At 38.2% G+C, this 22,341-nt stretch overlaps 1 protein-coding gene across 2 annotated transcripts; it reads right to left on the bottom strand.

Annotated features, from left to right (window-relative positions):
* Positions 1 to 806: 806 nt before the first annotated feature.
* On the bottom strand, positions 807 to 22,341 carry LOC128028765 (high affinity cationic amino acid transporter 1-like). 2 transcript variants are annotated; one of them, XM_052616087.1, is made up of 12 exons: positions 22,082 to 22,341; positions 9,753 to 10,198; positions 9,255 to 9,413; positions 8,994 to 9,159; positions 7,870 to 8,003; positions 7,460 to 7,682; positions 7,203 to 7,342; positions 4,273 to 4,375; positions 3,755 to 3,963; positions 3,503 to 3,654; positions 3,317 to 3,425; positions 807 to 1,959 (listed from the first exon to the last, which is right to left on the bottom strand). In XM_052616087.1, the coding sequence occupies exons 2-12, from the start codon at positions 10,120 to 10,122 to the stop codon at positions 1,778 to 1,780; spliced, it is 1,947 nt and encodes a 648-aa protein (XP_052472047.1). In that variant the 5' UTR covers positions 10,123 to 10,198; positions 22,082 to 22,341; the 3' UTR covers positions 807 to 1,777. The 2 variants fall into 2 exon arrangements, with proteins under 2 accessions (XP_052472047.1, XP_052472046.1); XM_052616086.1 differs by lacking the exon at positions 22,082 to 22,341 and adding an exon at positions 20,976 to 21,107.

The following is a 22,341-nucleotide window of genomic DNA, read 5'->3' as shown; positions in this document are numbered from 1 at the left end:
CCAACAATCTCTTTATGCCAAGTACAGGGTAAAACCATACACAATCAATTTTAATAAGAAATATGGCCTTGAAAAACAGGATGCATCATTAACATTCAAAGATTTTTTGTAGATGCATGTAAAAATTTTCGAAGGCTTGCTGTTGATTTCTTGGGTCAGTGAGTTTCAACAGCAATAATCATTCTCTGCATCACTCTGCCCTCTGCTGCACGATCTACACATTCCTGGATTTGACTTTTCTGTGCAACACAGTAGGCTTATTTATTCTAAAAATCAATCCAAGGGTGTAAAATAATTTATTCTTCCTCAAAACATTGTATTTTGATTTCTAACTGAACTAATTATGTAGGCCTATAAATGTTTTCACACAAGATCACTGGGTAATCACTAAATAAATGTAAATAAGACTTCTGAGTCAGTATCGGCTTTCAGAATATATCATAAAGGAGTTCCTCACACAGAGGAGATGGCTGGCGTTCATGGTGCTCTGTATTTATGAATAAATGTTTAACATGGTCAGTCTATATTATGATAAAAACCGTACCGGTCATGACGTTAACTATTACACGGGTCCAGATGTCAGACAAATCTGTGCTGATTAGAGTAATTAGCCTTTAAAGCATTTGTAGAATGAGCGTGACTTGTACTGAAACTGGAACATTTAAATTTAACATTTAAATGCAGTGACAATTTTGAAAGTGAAAAAAATTCGCAGCGTTGCTGACTTGCAGTGTAAAAGTACGGTTTTTGACGTTAAATCATATCCGTTTAAATAGATGCAGTGCACAAAAAAAACAGAAACCCTCTTTACAAAAAAGAAAATAATTTATTGCAAGAAAAACAACAAATATTTACAGTATATATACACAGTTCCCTTCAAATGTTTTTAACTACTTAAAAATACTCTGCAGAAAATGTACTGAAACGCAAAAATATGTCTGCAAAATCAGATTTTGGTTTATGCAATCGGTTTCAGTTTACGCAGATCGGCTACCCATATTCAAAACAAACACCAATTCTTTGCCTTTTTTTGTGCTTCTATACAAACAACAGACTAAAATATGGACAATAAAAGTGCAATGCACGGAAATCTTAGAATACTGTACAAAATGTTTTAGTCCAACACCCGATGCAAGAGTAAAACTACTAAAAATGTAACATGCAAGCATTACAATCCCTCAGAACAGAGATGTTCCTATCCCAATGGTTCGGCAACTGCCTCAAAGTCTGACAAATGTCTCTGGTATCAGCCACTAAAAGTCTTTTTCAGTGCTAGGAGACATTAGCACGGTCAATAAAAAAGGGTGAGAAAAGGCACTGGACAGGTAAAAACCTATCAAAAAAATAACTAAAATAAAAGTCACTGACTTCACAGCAGAGCTGCGATCTGCAGCATGAAAAACCTTCTCATATTGAGAACACTGAATTAGCTAAATAAATATTTGAAATATCAGAGAAAGCTAAATTGATATTTCTTCTGAAGCTGTGTAATTGTCAGTGTTTTCGAGCGAGTCAGCAGATGTAATTCTGAATAACTGGACATTAATAAATCGGTGCATCCTTAGAACCCAACATCCAAAATGCACACCACAACCTTATGTACACATTATAATCAACATTAATTCTGTCCTTCATGTTCTACCAGAAAACAGGCAATTCATCTGCTAAATAATCGTCATGTTGTAATGCTGCTTCAAGTTTCTTGGTACCTACAGTAACACATAAATGACACGGTCTTGAAGGTCAACAGCAGCTCTCGGTTTGGTATTGTGTTTTCTCAAGGGTCACTGCTCTCCTCGGCTCTGGCACTAAAACCGTTGCTCAAGAAAGCCTCTTTCTCAGGTGTGGCAGCTTGGTTTGTCTCTGTAGGTTTGAAGGTGTTGATGCCTTCAGTGTCGTTACTGGCCAGAGCCGCCTCTGTGCTGTGCCAGATCCCATAGCAAAAATAAATAACAAAACCTAGAAAGAAAAAAAACTAAGACGGTCAGAGAGAGCAGAGGACATTGTACTTGCTTTCTGTCTATAATCAGTTTACTATAATCGTTATTAATAACTGCACCAATTTATTGAATTTTTTATGTCGCAGTTATCAGCCATTCAAGGCTGTGTGACTAGACGTGAATGAAGGGCAGCACTGTGTTCAATTACACGTGAGCAGCTCGGATGTTCCAGTCTTTTAAGCATCTCTGCATGCGCCGGGAGTTTGACATGCATTTTGGTATTATGAAACATTTTTGGCGATTGCATCATTTCTTATACTTTTGTGGACAGTAGTTGACAGCATTTCACTAGATTTGTAACGGGAAGCATTTGTAAACCTGCTGTCACAAACTCTTAACTCTTGCGAGATGAAGAAATTAAGATTTTTACTACTAAAAAACAACAACAACAGTTTCTTATGCTCAACCAAGACGGCATTAATGTGATCAGAAATGTATTCCTGTGATGCAAAACAGTCTTGGTGCCCAGTTATTAATAATGTTGCTTTATTAGTATCATTCAAATACAACAGTAATATAGACAGCAATTTATAATTTCTCCCAAATAAATGAAACAGAATTCACTTAATCGTTATAAATCACTTTTGAGCAATTTTAATGTCCTTCTGTAATAAAAGTATTTTTTAATAATCTTATCCCATTTTTTTTTAAAATGTCAGTCTATTCATTAATCTGTTTTCAACATCAGTAAGAAATGTTTCTTGTTTTACCATAAAATGTATAAATTACATTTTAAAATATATTACAATGATTAATATATTAAGTTATTATTATTATTATTTTTTATTAAAAATGATTAACAGTTATTTAAAATTGTAATATTTCACTATTACTTGTTACTATATTACATTTTACCATTTACTACATTTTTGATCAAACAAATGACCATGAGATACTTCTTTCAAAAAGGCTTAAAACATGAACAATTTAAAATGGTAACATAATTTAAAAAATATTATAATTTTTATTTGTTGTTTAAAAAAAAAAATGCATTTAGCAGACGCTTTTATCCAAAGCGACTTACAGTACATTCAGGCTAACAATTTTTTACCTAACATGTGCTCCCTGGGAATCGAACCCACACCCTTGCGCTGCTAACGCAATGCTCTACCACTTAAGCGCAATACATTAATGTCTAGTTATAAAAGAATGATAATAGTAAATATATTCAGCTTGGAAATCCAAAGACGTCTGGTAACAGAAAAAGGGTTTGAGTTCTTAATTTTGCTCACAAAAAGTCCTGTTGGAAATACTGAATTCCTAGCGTGTGGTTCAGACACAAAGTCTCAGTGTTTTTTCCATGTTTATTGACTTACCTAAGGCCATCCAGATGGTGAAGCGCATCCAGGTGCCTCTGTCCAGCTGCATCATCAGGTACACATTAATGAACATGCTGAGGACGGGGAGGAACGGCAGTAGAGGAACCTGGGTACAAACATACAAACCCCTATAAATGCCCATTATAAAACTCTCTCTGTGTGTGCATACAGGTATGTGTTTACCTTAAAAGACAGCTTTGTCTTGCTCTCAGGCTGCCGGCATATTAACATGGTGATGATTAAACAAGCCACAGCCAGAGTGACAAGAATCGCAAGAACCCAGATCTGAAATCCACCCTGAACTGCCACGACACAGAACACACACACCAGAACACCTGCAGAGGGAGGAAGTGAAACATATTGTGAAGAAGTCACGGCTGCTAAAATTAATATGTGAGCTGATTATTTCTAAACGTGCATCTGTATGTGTCTGACCTAACACACTGGTGCAGATGTTGACGGTGAAGCCGGAGAGACGAGACGGCTCCTCATTTTTGGGGAACAGAAGGTTGCTGAGGGTGCAGAGATCCTGAGATCCAGGCAGGAAACCAGCACTGCTCCCGTTAATGGATTCGGCCTCGGTTTCCTCCTGACAGCTGGCTCTCTGATACTGGACATTCACACTGGGCTGCTCTGGCTGGTACCTGAGAAAGAGGAATATATAGTAGGGTTATTACTAAAACTAAAAACATTAATAAAATATATTTTTTAAATCATTACCGTAAACAACAAAAATAATATGGTAGAGCATTGCGTTAGCAGCGCAAGGTTGTGGGTTCGATTCCCAGGCAGCACATGATAGGTAAAAAATGTTAGCCTGAACGCACTGTAAGTTGCTTTGGATAAAAGCATCTGCTAATTGCATCAATTTAATTCAATTTAAAAAGTACTTGCAATGTCAGACTGCAGAATTATCAAACTCTTGTATGACAGGAATAAATCTGCAGGCGCACCTCAAGACTAAGACACAGGCCGCGACTAGTGTGTAAGCCAGCAGAGTGCCAATGGACATGAGGTCAACCAGATCCTTCAGATCAAACAGGAAAGCCATCACCGCTGAGGAGAGAAGAGGAGTGTTACTGCAGGACAATCATTCAGCTTCAAACATTTGGGTTGGGTAAGATTTTTTTGTTAAAAATAAATAAATAAATAAAATAAAGTCTCTTATCTCTCACCAAAGCTGTATTTATTTGATTAAACATACAGTAAAAACAGTAATACTGTTAAATGTTATAAAAATTTCAAATGACCGTTTTCTGTTTTAATATATTTTTAAATGTAACTTATTCCTGATTTTAAAGCAGTCATTACATCAGTCGTCCGTTCCACGTGATCTTTCAGAAATCATTCTAATATTCTGATTTGCTGCAACATCTTCAATGTTGACATTTTACAGTTCATCCTTTGTAACAACACCTTTACTGTCACTTTTGATCAATTTAATGCATCCTTGCTGAATAAAACGTAAAAAAAACTCTAACTCACTAGTCTTGCCACGATAGACGGTGTTGACGGTGATACCGGTTTTAAGCCGCAACATCGGTTACATCACTTTCCAACCATGACACTGTCCCCACCCATGTTTTGATTTTTAAGTATTTGTTTTTTCTTAAAATATTTATTTGAAATGAGTAAAAATAATAATTATAAATAATTTTGTTTAAAAGAGAGCATACACCATAATTAAAAACTGAACGCAGCTACTATGCTTCGTACCAAGAGAGTCACGTCACAGATCAGACGTCATCTCTTCTCCCTGTGCTGCGACTAATTAAAGACGACACATTGGCCACATCGGATGAGGACAGACAACTGACAGCCAACCTGAAAACTGGCATCATACCTATTTTAAGGGGGTCACACACCGGACGAGAAGCACAGCGCCAAGTTTTTAAAATCCGAACACATTGTTTTCTATAAGTGTATGCATGCCGGCGGTGACATTTGGCATCTGTCCCCAGCACCCAGCTCCGACTCAGGAGGCTGCTCAAATTCCTGCTGCGCCACAGAGCGCCATCTGCATAGTTTTATATTAAATTAGCTGGAAATTGAGCTTGTGCATATAGAATCTGCGCGTCTGGTGTGCGATACCTCGAGATGTACTAAACGCAGCACAGTGCTTCTCATCCAGTGTTTGTCCGCCTTTAGACGAGAAATATGCTGTGCCAGAAGAGAGCCGGCAGCTCATGCCTACTTGCTTCTGGACTCACTACTGGGACCATGACATGACTGTTGATGAGACCAAGAAATGGTCATCCTCGGAGGAACCCCATGAGAGAAGAAGGAGAACAAAATGAGGAGGAAGTCGACGTCGAGCCGCAGCCCCAAAAAAATAAAATAATCTCTAGAAGCACTGTTAATAAATGCCAATTTATAGTGTTTTTATTTAGTAAGCTTAAGTTTTCATATTAATTTCTTATTTATGTGGTTTTATCCTATTTAAACTTTGTGTAATTTATTCAGGACTATTTTATTTTCTTATTCGTTTTAAAAACGTTATAATATTGGCCAAGCAGTAGGACGTTATATGGTTCTTATTTGTTTGGGTCCACAGTTTGCCGATTTCAGTTTTTTTTTTCAGCCTATACATGTTGTTATTTTTATACGTTATTTTAATAAAAGGTCTGGATTTAATATCAGTGAGTTAGAATTTTTTTTGTCCATTCAATTGATGGTGATACCGGTATTACCGGTGTCGTCACACGTCGATTAACCGGTGGTAAATTTTCCTCACCGCGCCAACCCTATAACTCACCCCAATTTTTTCAACTGTAGTGTTAACATTAATAGTGAACTGTAAACATAATTGTGGCATCTCAAATTTTATAATCACCACAAGTCATTAATAAAAATAGACAATCTGTTAAACCTTGTCAAAACATTAAGAAATGCTTAAAGATGTGTCATATTTAAAGGTAAACCGAGCACCATCATTTGCTCATTTAGATTCTGTGCAACCTGTGTAATGACAGCTGACATTGCATATCCTCTCACAGCATTGCCACATATCCTGATAACAGTCGCTCCTCTACTTATAAAAATACATCTTGCACTAGCAGTAATGCAGAAATAGAAGTCTGATTAAAAATGACTGTGTTTGCATTTAATGCTTAACATGCGATTAAAAGGTTGTAGGTGATTTAAAGTACACTGTGAAGTACATTTAAAACATTATTTCTAAATATAAATATTATGAATTACACTGACGTACCTTTTTCATATGGGATTGATCATAAATCTTACAGAAAACTGACACATTGATGCTGCTAGAAACTAAGGGTTAATTAGTTTCTCCTCTACGCTTACCAGACAGAAGCCCTGCCACCATGGTGGCGATGACGGGCGTCTTCCTCTCACTGACGCGAGACAGGAAGGTGAACATCAGACTGTCGTTTGTGATGGCAAAGATAATGTGTGGCAGTGGGAACGGAGCCCAGCTGACTACACAAGCAGGGGAGGGAGGATTAGTGGATATATGATCTCAATCTGAACATCTAGCACGAGCCCGGTTCAGAAAATGATGAATTTAAAGAAGAACAAAAGCTCAATATACCCCTTATAGTTCAGCTCCTCGATTTAAGTTTAACAATTTATGTTTTTTTATTCAGAATCATGATCAAACTGTCCGTCTGTGTTGCTTTGTATAGTCTACTTACAGTTTACTGTCAATGCTGCAATTCTCTGAACATAAAGGCTAAAGGCTAAAGCCGACTGTTAGCACAGAAAATGCAGTTCTGCCGTGGCTATAGGTCATTTTTGGCATTGCTGGAGCTTGGAAGTTTAGTTCATATTTGTTCATGGTGATGTTTGAGAGGTAGTCGGCCGGACCGCTGTGAGATCTGTAAAGGAGCGAGTCTGTTCGCAGATGAATGAGAGTCCTCACCTGCCACTATGCCTGAGGTTACTGTGGCCATTAAAGGGGTTTTGGATCTTTCATTGATGTTGGCCAAGAACTTGAAGAGCAGCCCGTCTTCAGCCATAGCCCATATCACACGGGGCATCGGGAACATGGAGCCCAACAGACTAGTTCAGGGCAGAGAAACAGATTCACACCATGCAGTGCAGTTAGCTTGTGCATGTAACATCTACAACAAATCCCTAACCCTAACAGAACTTAGACACCACCTGTGTAGTTCTTACCTGGTGGACAAAGCACAAAGGGAACCAACGGCCACTGCATACGTCGCTCCTTCCCAGCCCACATATTTGAAGGCCACGGGCAGAGGGCTGTTCTTATCCAGCATGTAGTACGGCATCATCATCGTGAGGGCGGCTGATACACCAAAGTAGGCAACGAAACAGATGAGAAGAGATGCTACAATACCAATAGGTATCGCCCTCTGAGGATTCTTCACCTCTTCACCTGGAACACAGAGAACGAGAGAGGAAAAGGGCTTTATTTACACAGGAAGTACTTGACTTATAAATGTCTTCAAATGACCACATCCACATGAAATCGGACTTAAATGTGATCATTATATGTTACTGTTGTTTTAGAATGCATCTCAGACTCAAAATAGATTCAGATGTATGTAAAATGTAGAACTCACTTGTTGTGGCGATACAATCAAACCCGACGAAAGCGTAGAAACAGGTGGCAGCACCAGACAGAACTCCAGAGAAACCGAACGGCATGAAGCCGCCAACACCCAAACTCTCTTCAGACGGCAGCCGCTCTGACATACTGGAAACACAAAGGCGACAATATAAACCGTTTCTAGGAGCATTCAAATTTTTTCCTTTTCCACATTATGATTTAGATTATCATTGGATTAGATTCAACTTTGTCACTGTGGAGCAGAGTACAAGTACAGGGCAAATGAAATGCAGTTAGCATCTAGCCAGAAGTGCAAATAGCAAAATGTAGATAAATTAGTGCTGGGCAATGATAATTTTTTTTTAAAATTGTGATTAATCGCATTATTGTCTTTTTTCCCTTGTAAAAGCACAGTTGATTTTCATTACTGAAGTAGTATAACTTTTTTTTTAATTTAAATATTACTGCAAAATAGCTTTTATTAATGATATGCAAATATTAAAGGCAGTACAACACACGCTACAATTTAAATATCAAATTTATGTTCACAGTACAGTAATATTGGGGGAATTTTTGGTTACTTTATATGCAATTAAAAAAATATCTCAAGAACAGGCTTCATTTTCTTTTAAGTTCTGCTTTCTAAATGCATATTATTGTTCTTACTATAAATGGTTTCATTTTTTGACCTTATAATGTTTAATCCTGTCATATTTCAATCTTCTGGTGAAAACGACAGACTTCTTTCTGGTGAAGCAATTACTAATGTTTTGAATAAGCTTTATATTTAACTTTTCTTTTTTTAATTGCTTCTGATTAGCTTTATTTTGTTTTTATTTCAGTTTTAGTAATTGCGTTTAGTTACCTTATATTTTCAGCTTTACCTCATTTAACACAAATTATATTTATTTGTTTTTATTTTAGGTTTTCACTTTGTCCACATCTCAAAATCCAATCAACAATCCAATAGGAATGTTTCTTTTTCTTTTTTTACCAAATATGGAAGGAAAGATCTGTTGACTTTCAGCAAAAAATACTTTTTCCTTGCTTCTTTTTGGTCAGTAATAAAACCTATACTTCACAAAATATACTGTGCTTCTATCAAATGGGGGAAAAAAACTAAACAAGGTTCTTTACTTCTCAAAGGATGTGTGGTTGAGGATTTTCTTAGGATCCAGGTTCCAGTTATCGAGGGTTCCTTTGATCAGGCCTGACACCACCACAAACATCAGCACCAGAACATTGACGCAGGTGAACACCTTATTGACCATAGCGGACTCCTTCACCCCAAACGCCAACAAAGCTGCAGAACAAACATACACAATATTTCTATTTGTTAAATTCCTCAACACACACAGCCTGATGTAGATTTGTGTAACCTGACTCTCAGTGGCTTACCTGTCAGTATGAGGATGATGAGCACAGCAAACATGTCGGGATACTCTGCTAACACTCCAGGGGCATTTATCCTCATGTGTAACCTGCAGAAATCCTCTATATGTTTCCCAGTGAGCTCATCAAAGGTTGCACTCCAGGCCCGAGCAACACTGGACGTTCCTGAGACAGGGAACATTGTGAGAATGGTCAGGCAACATGGGTTATAACTACTGGTTGACCATCAATATTTGTCATTTCTAAATGACTGCCATTGTCTAATTGCAGAGAGGCTGCGCGAGCCTCTACTGATGCAACCTTGAAACTGTTTATACATTATTTGTCATCAGCCACCATTTAAACTAAAAGTAATCAAATCAGAATCATTGGAGCCAAAGTTTCAGTGCTGCCCAAGTTATTGTTTGTTATTGATGTATTAATCATGTTGCTTGTCTGGTCGGGCTAAGATATCGCCATCGGCCATCAATAAAGAAAAAGTTGGACCACTTGAAGCATTCTCACCAATGATATAAGACAGGATGAGGTTCCAGCCAGTGATGAAGGCCCACAGCTCGCCCACCGTCACGTAGCTGTACAGATACGCAGAGCCCGTCCTAGGAACACGCGCTCCGAACTCAGCGTAACACAGTCCGGCCATGACTGAGGCTAATGCTGCAATCAGAAAGGATAGGACGATAGCCGGACCAGAGTTTTCCCGCGCCACGGCCCCAGCCAGAACATAGACGCCGGCGCCCAATGTGCTGCCCACTCCCAGGGCCACCAGGTCAAAGGTGTTGAGGCATCGGGAAAGACGAGACTCCTCTGTGCTGCAGTCGACTATCTTCACTCGCAGAAGCTGCTTTCCAAAGTCTTTTAGGTTGGTAAGGGCCATGTTGATTTCTTTAAGCAATCACACACACACAGACACACACTCACACACACACACTCTTCACTGTAGGGCCAATGACCTGGAAAAAAAAGAGAGAGAGATTGATAACTATTCTGATAAATCTACTACTTTGTCAAAAAAAAAATTAATAATTAATAATAATAATTGAAACAGAAGATAAAAAGTATAGGCTATTTATTATGCTACAAGTGAATGTAGGAATCTATAGATCTGATAGACATATCTTATAACTCTTACTACAATTTCTGTCATGTCATTAAATTTGTACTCACAAAATGGACTACAATCTGTAAGCAATTTACCCAGCACATATATATTTAGAAAAACATTCAATCAAACTACGAAAAGTAGTTATTAAAAAAGGTTATTAAATGATGCAAGAAGCGCGACCCTGACATTAGCTGGGAGAGTCTCAAGAGTGATGATATTTGAGCCTGGTACTACCACCACAACCAGCGTGATTTCTCTTACTCTTCCTCACTGGAATAGCTGTAAGCCAAGAGCAGACTGGACCTTACAGTAGGATCTTTTAATAAACACAAGTGCAAAGCTAACGTCACTTACTGATCATATTTAGAGACATCAAGATGCACGTGTTATAAATATACTGTACACAAATAAACAGATGAATGTGCGCTCATAGGTATCATTCCCTTTTACAGTTTACAGTAACAGGACGCCTTATTTCATCAGCTTCTAACATGGGAGATGAAAAGCTTTGATATTTGGGTCATAAAAACAATTTATTTATTTTTTAAGGTGAAATATGACATTAACATGTTCTTGACCTCTATTACATTCTTGCTACTGGTAATACATCACAGCTAAAAGAGAAAACTACTTCACAATATTCCATTGGTGTTTGATTACACAAAGGGAAGACATCAGAAGATAGCCTAAATTAGTTTGAAATACCCATATTGAGTCTCCCAGAAGGCCACTGAGAAACCCTTAAACACATAACATCATTTAGTTCCATTGCATCATTTAGTGAGAAAAACCAATAACGGGTTTCATGGGAAACTCAACAAAAAAAACAAACAGCAAGACATTAAATCCACAGAGGCTGCGAAGTCTGAACTTTCAGATCTCTTTCTTACCAACTCAAAATATCAAAGCGAGGAAATCTTCAAAATACAGATGAAGTCCGGCGATTCTTTTCCCCTGAGCTCTGGATTTGCTTCAGCTCCTCGTCCAGGTGTCAAACACAACGAAGATTTGTAAAGTAAAACCTTTGATGATGCCTTTTCTCTCTTAGTTTGTATTAACGTGTGTTTGCCTGTAGCACGAGTCAAATGCCTTTGTGGCAACTAACTCATTCAAAGCTCGGGCCACAAATAGCACACAGTGAGGTCAAGTGATGACCAGCAGCTGCCGTGGTGGTCACAGACGTCCTACAGTGACTCACTCCATCAGATTCTGGTTTCTGTCTGTCTCTGTCTTCCCTCACGAAGCACCTCTGACGCTTCGGGCTAGATAACAAAGTTGTTCTAGAGATCTCAGCCCTTAAATGATATTTCATATATATGCTTTGATATAACACTGTGCAAATGATTTACTCATGTCGCTTCAAACCCACATGACTTCACTATGGCATACACAAAGATGATGTTTAGAAGAATGTTCATGCTGCTCTCTGCCATACAATAGCAGTTCATAATGGCCATGGCTTCAAGTTCCAATAAGTTTGAAACTCCTAAATGGATTAAAAATTAGATGGGAAGAAAAAAACGGCAATGCTTTTGCCATTGCTTGTAAAAGCATTGAAATATACTAATTCAATTATTTCTATCACAATCACTGACGAAGTTTAACAGAGGAACTCTAGATTTTTGTTTTGTGAACAGATTTTTTTTTCTTGGGTACAGCCGTTGACGGCTGTACTACGTTTGAGCTCCGTCACTATATTCTTTTCATTGACTATTTTTAACTTAAAAATCAATTTTATACATCATTGTTTCCGTTTATATAACGCGTGAATATATCCTCTATTGTATTCTACAACAAAAACAATCAGAGCGCCTCGCTATCACTAATTTTATTTTGATCTCCTGGGTCCGCTATTAGCTTTTAGCCAGTTAGCATCAGCAAGCGTGGTTGCTGCTAACTGCGCTTACATTGCTAATACTCTATTCACACACATTACCACTGCTGTACTCACTGTTATTTGCTTTAATGGCGGATGAATGTCTCCACTCTGTGCAGCTCGAGCTCGAGGCCGTGGGGAAGCAGATTCGCGACCTGGAACAGAAGCAGGCCCAGCTGAGAGAGCGGAGAGCCGCGCTGGAATCATCCCGGGCTGACGCTCACAAGTCCGGGGTAAGTATACAGCGTGCTGTTAACAGTCCCACCACGTCTACTCCGTGTGTTTCTCTGCGCAGGCCCGGTGCACCCAGGACGCGATCTTCCCAGATGTCCTTCACTGCGACGCCGGGACACCACGGACCCTGGGTGCATCCACAGCGGAGGACGCGAGCTGGGTCCCGGGCGACGACTTCTCCCCCTCCTGCCTTCGAGATCTCCATCCAGAACCGCTTCGCTCCCCTCCGCGAGACAGGACGCGACGCTGTGATCATCGGAGACTCCATCGTCTGACACGTAAGTGCTACGTTAGCCGAAGGTAAAGTGCACACTCATTGTTTGCCTGGTGCTCGTGTTCTCGATGTTTCTGCGCAGATACCCGCGATCCTGAAGGACGGCGAGAGCCCCAGAGCGGTCGTGCTTCACACCGGGGTTAACGACACCACGCTGCGGCAGACGGAGACGCTGAAGAGGGACTTCAGGAGCCTGATCGAGACGGTTCGCAGCACGACGCCCGCGGCGACGATCGTCGTGTCAGGACCACTGCCCACGTATCGACGAGGACACGAAAGGTTCAGTAGACTTTTTGCTTTAAATGAATGGTTGTTGTCATGGTGTAAAGAACAGAAACTGCTATTTGTTAATAACTGGAATCTTTTCTGGGAGCGTCCTAGACTGTTTCGCGCTGATGGATTACACCCCAGCAGAATTGGAGCGGAGCTTCTCTCTGACAACATCTCCAGGACACTTCGCTCCATGTGACTAGTAAGACAATTCTCAAATAACCATTATGATGAGTTTTGTTCTAACCGCTTAAATGCTAAAGGTACTTGCGCTGTAAAACCTATTAAGACTGTGTCTGTTCCCCGAATAGTGAGGTCAAAATATAAATATAATGTAGGATCTAGAAAAAATCTTATCGTAATTAAACCAGAAAAATGTAAAGTAAATGAACAAAAACAATTTTTAAAGTTTGGGCTCAAAAATATTAGATCACTCGCACCAAAAGCAGTTATTGTAAATGAAATGATCACAGATAATAGTTTTGATTTACTTTGCTTGACTGAAACCTGGCTAAAACCAAATGATTATTTTGGTCTAAATGAGTCTACTCCACCAAACTACTGTTATAAGCATGAGCCCCGTCAGACTGGTCGTGGCGGGGATGTTGCAACAATATATAGTGATATTCTCAATGTTACCCAGAAAACAGGATACAGGTTTAACTCTTTTGAAATACTTCTGCTAAATGTTACTCTGTCAGACATGCAAAAGAAATCTAATGTATCTCTTGTTCTGGCTACTGTGTATAGACCACCAGGGCCGTATACAGAATTCCTAAAAGAATTTGCAGATTTCCTCTCAGACCTTCTAGTTACAGTTGATAAGGCGCTAATCATGGGAGATTTTAATATTCACGTTGATAATGCAAATGATACATTAGGACTTGCGTTTACTGACCTAATAAACTCCTTTGGAGTCAAGCAAAATGTCACCGGGCCCACTCATCGTTTTAATCATACACTAGATTTAATTATATCGCATGGAATCGATCTTACTGCTATAGATATTGTACCTCAAAGTGATGATATTACAGACCATTTCCTTGTATCGTGCATGCTGCATATAACTGATATTAACTATATGTCGCAGCGTTACCGTCTGGGCAGAACTATTGTTCCAGCCACCAAAGAAAGATTCGCAAATAACCTGCCTGATCTATCTCAACTGCTAATTATACCCAAAAATACACACGAATTAGACGAAATTACTGACAACATGGGCACTATTTTCTCTAATACATTAGAAGCTGTTGCCCCAATCAAATTGAAAAAAGTTAGAGAAAAACGTACTGTACCATGGTATAACAGTAATACTCACTCTCTCAAGAAATTAACTCGTAGTCTTGAACGCAAATGGAGAAAAACTAACTTAGAAGTTTTTAGAATTGCATGGAAAAACAGTATGTCCAGCTATAGACAGGCTCTAAAAACTGCTAGGGCAGAGCATATACACAAACTCATTGAAAATAACCAAAACAATCCTAGGTTTTTATTTAGCACAGTGGCTAAGTTAACAAATTACCAGATGCCACCTGATTCAAATATTCCACCAACGTTAAATAGTAATGACTTTATGAATTTCTTCACTGATAAAATAGATAACATTAGAAATACAATAGCGAATGTAGATTCTACAGCGTCTAACACTTCAGTTTCATCCATCGCACCCAAAGATAAACTGCAGTGCTTTACAACCATAGGACAGGAAGAGCTAAATAAACTTATCACTGTATCTAAACCAACAACATGTTTATTAGATCCTGTACCCTCTAAATTACTGAAAGAGCTGTTACCTGTAGCCGAAGAACCGCTTCTCAATATCATAAACTCGTCGTTAACTTTAGGACACGTCCCAAAACCATTTAAGCTGGCGGTTATCAAGCCTCTTATTAAGAAACCAAAACTAGATCCTAGTGTACTGGCAAATTATAGGCCTATTTCAAATCTTCCATTTATGTCTAAAATTTTAGAGAAAGTTGTGTCTGCTCAATTGAGCACCTTCCTGCATAAAAATGATCTGTATGAAGAATTTCAGTCAGGTTTTAGGCCCCACCATAGCACAGAAACTGCACTTGTTAAAATTACAAATGACCTGCTCCTTGCGTCAGACCAAGGCTGCATCTCATTTCTAGTCTTACTTGATCTTAGTGCTGCGTTCGACACCATAGATCATGACATACTCATAGATCGATTACAAAACTATACAGGTATTCAAGGGCAGACTCTAAGATGGTTTAGATCCTACCTGTCCGATCGCTACCATTTTGTTTACTTAAATGGGGAGTCATCTCATTTATCATCAGTAAAATATGGAGTGCCACAAGGATCCATCCTAGGTCCCCTTCTATTTTCAATATATATGTTGCCCCTTGGTAATATTATTAGAAAATACGGAATTAACTTCCACTGTTATGCTGATGATACTCAGCTATATATCTCAACGAGACCAGATGAAACTTCCCAATTATCTAAGCTAACAGAGTGTGTTAAAAATGTAAAAGATTGGATGACACACAATTTTCTCCAATTAAATTCGGATAAGACAGAGATACTAATTATTGGACCAAAAAACACTACACAGAATCTTGTAGATTACAATCTGCAACTAGACGGATGTACTGTTACTTCCTCTACAGTCAGAAATCTGGGTGTTATATTAGACAGCAACTTGTCTTTTGAAAATCATATTTCCAATGTTACAAAAACTGCATTCTTCCATCTTAGAAACATTGCCAAGCTACGAAACATGTTATCTGTTTCTGATGCAGAAAAGCTAGTTCATGCATTCATGACCTCTAGACTGGACTATTGTAATGCACTTCTAGGTGGTTGTCCTGCTTCTTCAATAAACAAGATACAGGTAGTCCAAAATGCAGCAGCTAGAGTCCTTACCAGGTCAAGAAAATATGATCATATTACCCCAATTTTACAGTCTCTGCACTGGCTACCTATTAAGTTCCGTATCAGTTACAAATTATCATTACTTACCTATAAGGCCCTAAATGGTTTAGCTCCAGCGTACCTAACTAGCCTTCTACCACGTTACAACCCATCACGCACCCTAAGGTCACAAAACGCTGGACTTTTGGTCGTTCCTAGGATAGCAAAGTCCACTAAAGGAGGTAGAGCTTTCTCACATTTGGCTCCCAAACTCTGGAATAGCCTTCCTGATAATGTTCGGGGTTCAGACACACTCTCTCTTTTTAAATCTAGATTAAAAACACATCTCTTTCGCCAAGCATTCGAATAATGTATCTTTTTAATTGTGAGTGTAGTTGCATCTGTTCAAAGGTGCATTTTTATTCATTAACTTGGGTAAAACTAATTATACTTTGTTGGATCAGCAGCTATGCTAATGATGTCTGTATTTTGTTTCTATGTTTCGCCACGGGAACTAGGATTTAAACAAGCTCCAGTCTGGATCCAGAACACCTGAGAAGAGATGATGCTGACCCTCAGAGGACCCCAGATGATGCTACCTTGAATCAACAAACAGAACTAACAATTATTGCAAAATGTGTGACTGAATCATATAATAACTTAATTAATAATATTGATAGTTCATCGTCTAGCTGACTACGTCTTGTATTATTATTATTATTTTTATTTTTTCTAAAATCCTGTCAAATGTGCACAAACTACTAGCTACTACTAAATATTGTAGAAACATAATTTTCTGTAAAGTTGCTTTGTAACGATTTATTTTGTAAAAAGCGCTATACAAATAAACTTGAATTGAATTGAACTGGGGGGTTACTTTCAAAATATGTCAATCAATTATATATGTTGAAACCTAGAACATCAGAAAATTGAAGTTTTGACACCAAACGCTATTGATTTTGCACTTTGGTAGCCAGATTTTATACTTTTCGGTCATGTTTGAAGCGTGAAGGCCCCACTAACTCTTAACTCTTTCCCCAGCAGCGTTTATGGAAAAACACCGCCAGTATTTTTTATGATTTTCACTAGGTTCTGTACGACTAATCGCATGCAATTCATCTGCGATTATAAACTTAAAGAGCACCTATCATGGAATTTTGAAACTGACCTTTCATGTAGTGTGTAACATAGATCTAAGTGAACAAAAACATCCTGCAAAGTTTGAAATATGACAGTGCACCGTATATGAAGTTATTGTCTTTCAAAAGTAAGAGTCGACTCTGAGTCATTTTTATGAATCGTTAGAAGACCGAAGCTTTTTCTCTGACTAGATGACGTCAACTTGTCAAGTTATTTGAATACGATACGCCCACTTATTGCGCTCCAAGACGCCAGTGAAAACTAGAAAACATCATGGCGACGAGACGCTGTGTTCTGAAGTGCGACTCAAAAGCAAACTTTTTTCATCCGCCCAAGGATGAGCATTTGAAGACTAAGTGGCTACAATTCATATATACAACTGTACCACAGAAGTATAGTCCGAGCCTTGTGCTTTGTTCACGCCATTTTGAAGACGCTTGCTTTACCAACTTAAATGCAATCAAACTTGGATTCGCGAGCCGGCTGATAATGAAGGAAGGTTCCGTTCCAAGTGTATTTGCATCAGCTTCCTCCTCCGTATCACAACCTGTAAGTGTTATTAATAATTTTTGCTTTTATGTTTTATGTAGCATGCTTAATGATTGTTTGGTTTGTTGTGTAAGCACCGTTTAGCTTCTAGGTCTTCAATGACAATTGTATTGAGATATGTGAATTGTTTGTTGTTGTTTTCGGAGTTTTCTTTAAGAATAGAGGCATACCTCGTAGTAATGTAACGTTACTGCTTTTTTTTTTTTGGGGGGGGGGTAAAAACGTTATGTTTATGCATCGAGTTAACGAAAACAAAGACTGATTGTGCTTTTACAATATGAACTATACTCGCTAATTTCACGTAAAGGCGGGGTTTTGAAAAGTGAATCACTAAACGAATCATTTGAGAATCGCTGTCAAAACAGGTAAAAATAAATGCATATTATAAGAAAACTAAAGTCTTTTTTGTCATTGCATGCATGCAAAACTGTTGTTGGGGACTTCTAAAACAATATTTGGAACATTTTAAATGCCATATTAGATGCTCTTTAATATTGTGTAGCTTGTCAGCGAACTACGACTCTGTATATTAAGTGCCGCTCCAGCAGTTTTAATGTCTATGCTGGTTATTGTTGAATTTCACATTGTTTTTCATTTGCATATTCAGACAGATGAGATCGCTTGTTTCTGTGTCTTCCTTGCATGTGTTTTTGCTCGTCACATTCTAGACTCATTCAGGAGATGCGTAATAGTGCCCCGAGCGTATAATAGCAAGAACACTGAATATTCTGTGTTTGGCAGGGAAGCGTTGTCTCATGAAACCCAGAATCTTCAGTGTTTGCTGGGGATAGAATTAATGGTATGCAAGTTCCTCAAAATACCTTTTGTGTTCCACTGAAAGCAATTCATATGATTTTGGAACAACATGACTAGTGGTCGTTTTGTCTTATTTTAAACTAAAGTCATCTTGAGGCCCCTTTGAAAGTTTCCTGAGGCCCTGGGACCCTGGTCGAGAACCACTAAACTAAGCAAAACAACCACTTACTAGGAAGCTCTTCTCAGTGGATGCCTGTCGACGTTACCATTTATGTTCTGGGGGCTGTTTATAATGGAACACAGCATGCGTATTATACAGCCTAACACTGCTGTGTGGCAACACATGATTACGCAAGGAATACTGGAACATCTGCCACTCACAGCCTTGAAGACTAATAAATAAGCACATCCATATCTAATTTAAACCATAGCAACACACGCACGGAAACTCGTACTTTCGTTAAATGTTAATCCAGTCAATGGGCTGGGAGAGGGCCTTGCCCCATTTTCCACCAATCACAGAGCACCGGCAGAAACCTGAGGCATCTGAACACATCAGCTGGTCACATTGTGTTCGCTCAAACACACACCTCTTCAGTCAGGTCATGATGCCCAGGTCAACTGACTCAGACTTTTTGTTGAGACAAATGTTAACATCTGATTAGATCAAAATTGCACTGAGGAATCTGAGGCATGTGGATGTACATCTAGCACAACTACTATACAATGTAGGGATGCACGATCATGATGTTTCATGGCCGATTCCGATACTGATTTTTTTTTACAAGCAAACTGGCTGCTTCTGATTTCCGATTTTTGTTATTTATATTTAAGCAACTAACAAGAAAGAAGGAAAGTGTGCATACACAAGATGTTTATTTGGTATTTAATAGGCCAAAATAGCTTTTCAATAACCGTGACCATCTGAAATTAACAGCAGTATCTGCACAGTAAGTAGACTACATTCAGTACAAACATAGATGGTACAGACATCAGCACTTAGCTTTTGTTTTTGAATTGGGTTGAAACTACATAGAACTGGCCTTAAATGAAAAGATTAACTGTAACCATGTGAAATTAAAGGCAACGACTGCATAGTTCTACAGTCCAAACAACACAATCAACACACGTTCAATAAGAGGTTTTTTAATCAGCATTCAGTATTTGTTTTAGTTTTTAAATTTGGCAAAAAAAAAAAAAAAAAAAAAAAGGTCTTTACCAGTGAGACTAAATAAAAGTATGCTATATACATTATTCCAAAATGTTAAAAACAATTAATGTTGGTGCGAATAAAACAAAGATGCAAAGTGTTTCATTCATCCAATTAAAAAATAATATAGGGTACTGATTCACATCAACATTTTTTTACTTGAGCAATGAAAAATAAATAACTATTGTCTCAAGTCAAAAATTTTTAGATGTGAATCATTACACTAAAATGTTTTTTTAAAAAAAAATACTTGCACACAAATGACAGCGAATGATTACAAAGTCTGTGCACACAAAAATCGGCCGAAAAAAGACCAAAAACTGGCCGATTGCCGAACGCGTATTTTAAGCAAAAACCGTCCGAGAAAAGCATTCTTTCCTCGTTTATGTGGGCCGTCCGAAGCATTGATTACAATGTGTTCATTGTCAAACTCTAAAATCAGATTATTTTTATATATATATATATTATTATTATTTTATTTTATTAACAAAATAATTAAGCTTGTCTTGCATATTTTTTTTCATTCGATCAGATAGCATTTTAAGCTGTCATGTGGTCATGTTACAATGTACCCCACCTACCGGGGCATGTTGTCACATTTCACTTCCATTTTGTTTTTAGGGTAAATAAAGAAAGTGAAGTGAAGTGAAGTGACATTCAGCCAAGTATGGTGACCCATACTCAGAATTTGTGCTCTGCATTTAACCCATCCGAAATGCACACACACAGAGCAGTGAACACACACACACACTGTGAACACACACCCGGAGCAGTGGGCAGCCATTTATGCTGCGGCGCCCGGGGAGCAGTTGGGGGTTCAATGCCTTGCTCAAGGGCACCTAAGTCATGGTATTGAAGGTGGAGAGAGAACTGTACATGCACTCCCCCCACCCACAATTCCGTCCGGCCCGAGACTAGAACCCACAACCCTTCGATTGGGAGTCCAACCCTCTAACCATTAGGCCACGACTTCCCCACAAAAAAAGCATACACTGTAATTATGGAACAAAGCGACATATTTGTACTAGACAAGTGTAAAATTACTGTGGATTATATATATATATATATATATATATATATATATATATATATATATATATATATATATATATATATATATATATATATATATATATTCTGAACCCCACAGCTCTTCCCTACAATAAACATTAAAGGCAGTGCTAATGTCACGCTGTCGTTTGCATGGGAATCTGATATAATGTTGTTCTATGGTATGGTCAATTATTTTACTTTAGTACAATTTTACTTTATTTTACTTTAGTTTACTATTTAATTAGTGAATATAAGTATTACATGTGAATACTGGTGGTGTGATCAGATCAGCTCATCTATATGATTCGCTACTGAGTGAACTAATCCATCTTCATTTTCATTTTATGTTATGAAACAAAACGTAAACAATCGTTTAACGTTACCACAGTTCGTTTTCTTCGCATCTGCACGATTCAAATGAATGGACAGCTCCTTCTTCAGAACGGCAATGGTTGCAGAATCACGACGAATTTGCAGATATACAAAGTAGCAAAAAAAAATTCCCGCATTTTTTAACGTCATAACAAAGCGGAGTCACGCCCCATTCGTTCACTAACGTCGATTCGTTTAGTGAATCGATTTGTTCAGACGGTTTGGGGGCGAAACGATTCGCGTGAATCATCAAATCAAACGAGTTCCAAGTGCCCATTGTATATGACTTCTCTGCAGCAACATAAACATTTAGTTGCATACATATATATATATATATATAATTATTTTTTTAATTATAGTGAAATATCTGATAATAAAATGTAGGTCTACTTTGGTAAGATCTGATGTATATATATATATATATATATATATATATATATATATATATATACATATATGGGTTTGTTTCTTCAAAATTTCTCAAACTGTTTATAATTTCGAGGTTTCGAGAAAGGGTTAACGCGAATCGGCTCCTTTGAATCATAAGAATCACTTCAAAAAATGCTTTTTTCACCGATCCGAATGCAATGTGCAAATACAAAAACTGAACCAACCAGTTTAAAACCACAGAAAAAGGCAAAAGTGACAACTAATTGCCACAAGTTGTGTTTGTGGTCTTGCGTTCCTTGTGTTATGTTTAAGGCTTGGCCCTTCAATTCCACTTGCATCCGGCTACTGTATAATGAATTACAGCGCGCTACTAATACAAGGACGTGCGCGCGCTGCACGCTCACGTGCTAACTATTCCTAATTCCTCATAATTCTGGGAGAAAAAAAACATTAATAATTACAACAGGTTTGTTTAACCAACGCAAATTGATTCCCGCAACAATAATACAGATAAACTTCTAAATGAATTCATACGCCATCTCGTCATCTCTCAAAGGGAAGCGTTGCATCAGCCCTTATGGATAGCAGGTCACACCATGTGCGTCGCAGACATGAGATGGGGCAGGAGGAAGGCTAACAAAAAATCTTTCGAAGTGTCATAAAGTTAACGTAGAAGAACATTAATGCATAATATTAAATAGTTTAAATGCACGTGCCTCAATCTTACCTAGTAAAGAGTCTCCAACATGCGTCCTCAGAACTGACAGCTTCGAGCAAGACGAGAAATATAGAAAAAACCCGCTGGACAGCTGGTACTTCACCTTCTATCCATACCAGAGTACTTTACAATAAAATACTAAGCCTTAAATCGAGAAGGGTGTTCTTAAACCCTGAGGAAATCCCACCCATAAGGTAATATTGGCGGGTCGTCTCAAAGAAACATCCTTCCGCGTGTGCCAACACCCAAAACGCGCGAGATGACGAACC

The sequence above is a fragment of the Carassius gibelio genome, chromosome A15 (assembly GCF_023724105.1).
Source record: "Carassius gibelio isolate Cgi1373 ecotype wild population from Czech Republic chromosome A15, carGib1.2-hapl.c, whole genome shotgun sequence".
In the NCBI taxonomy this organism is placed as follows: Eukaryota; Metazoa; Chordata; class Actinopteri; order Cypriniformes; family Cyprinidae; genus Carassius; species Carassius gibelio.
Note: the sequence above shows the minus strand (reverse complement) of the source record. Positions and strands in the feature narration are given on the sequence as shown.

What these genes read in the sequence shown, in the direction of transcription:
- LOC128028765 (XM_052616087.1), bottom strand. Translation starts at nt 10,122, where the DNA reads ATGGCCCTTACCAACCTAAAAGACTTTGGAAAGCAGCTTCTGCGAGTG. An exon ending in CATCCTGTCTTATATCATTG is followed by an intron (nt 9,414 to 9,752) that starts GTGAGAATGCTT and finishes TCCCTGTCTCAG; the next exon opens with GAACGTCCAGTGTTGCTCGG. An exon ending in AACCTCAGGCATAGTGGCAG is followed by an intron (nt 4,376 to 7,202) that starts GTGAGGACTCTC and finishes TTCTCTCCTCAG; the next exon opens with CGGTGATGGCTTTCCTGTTT.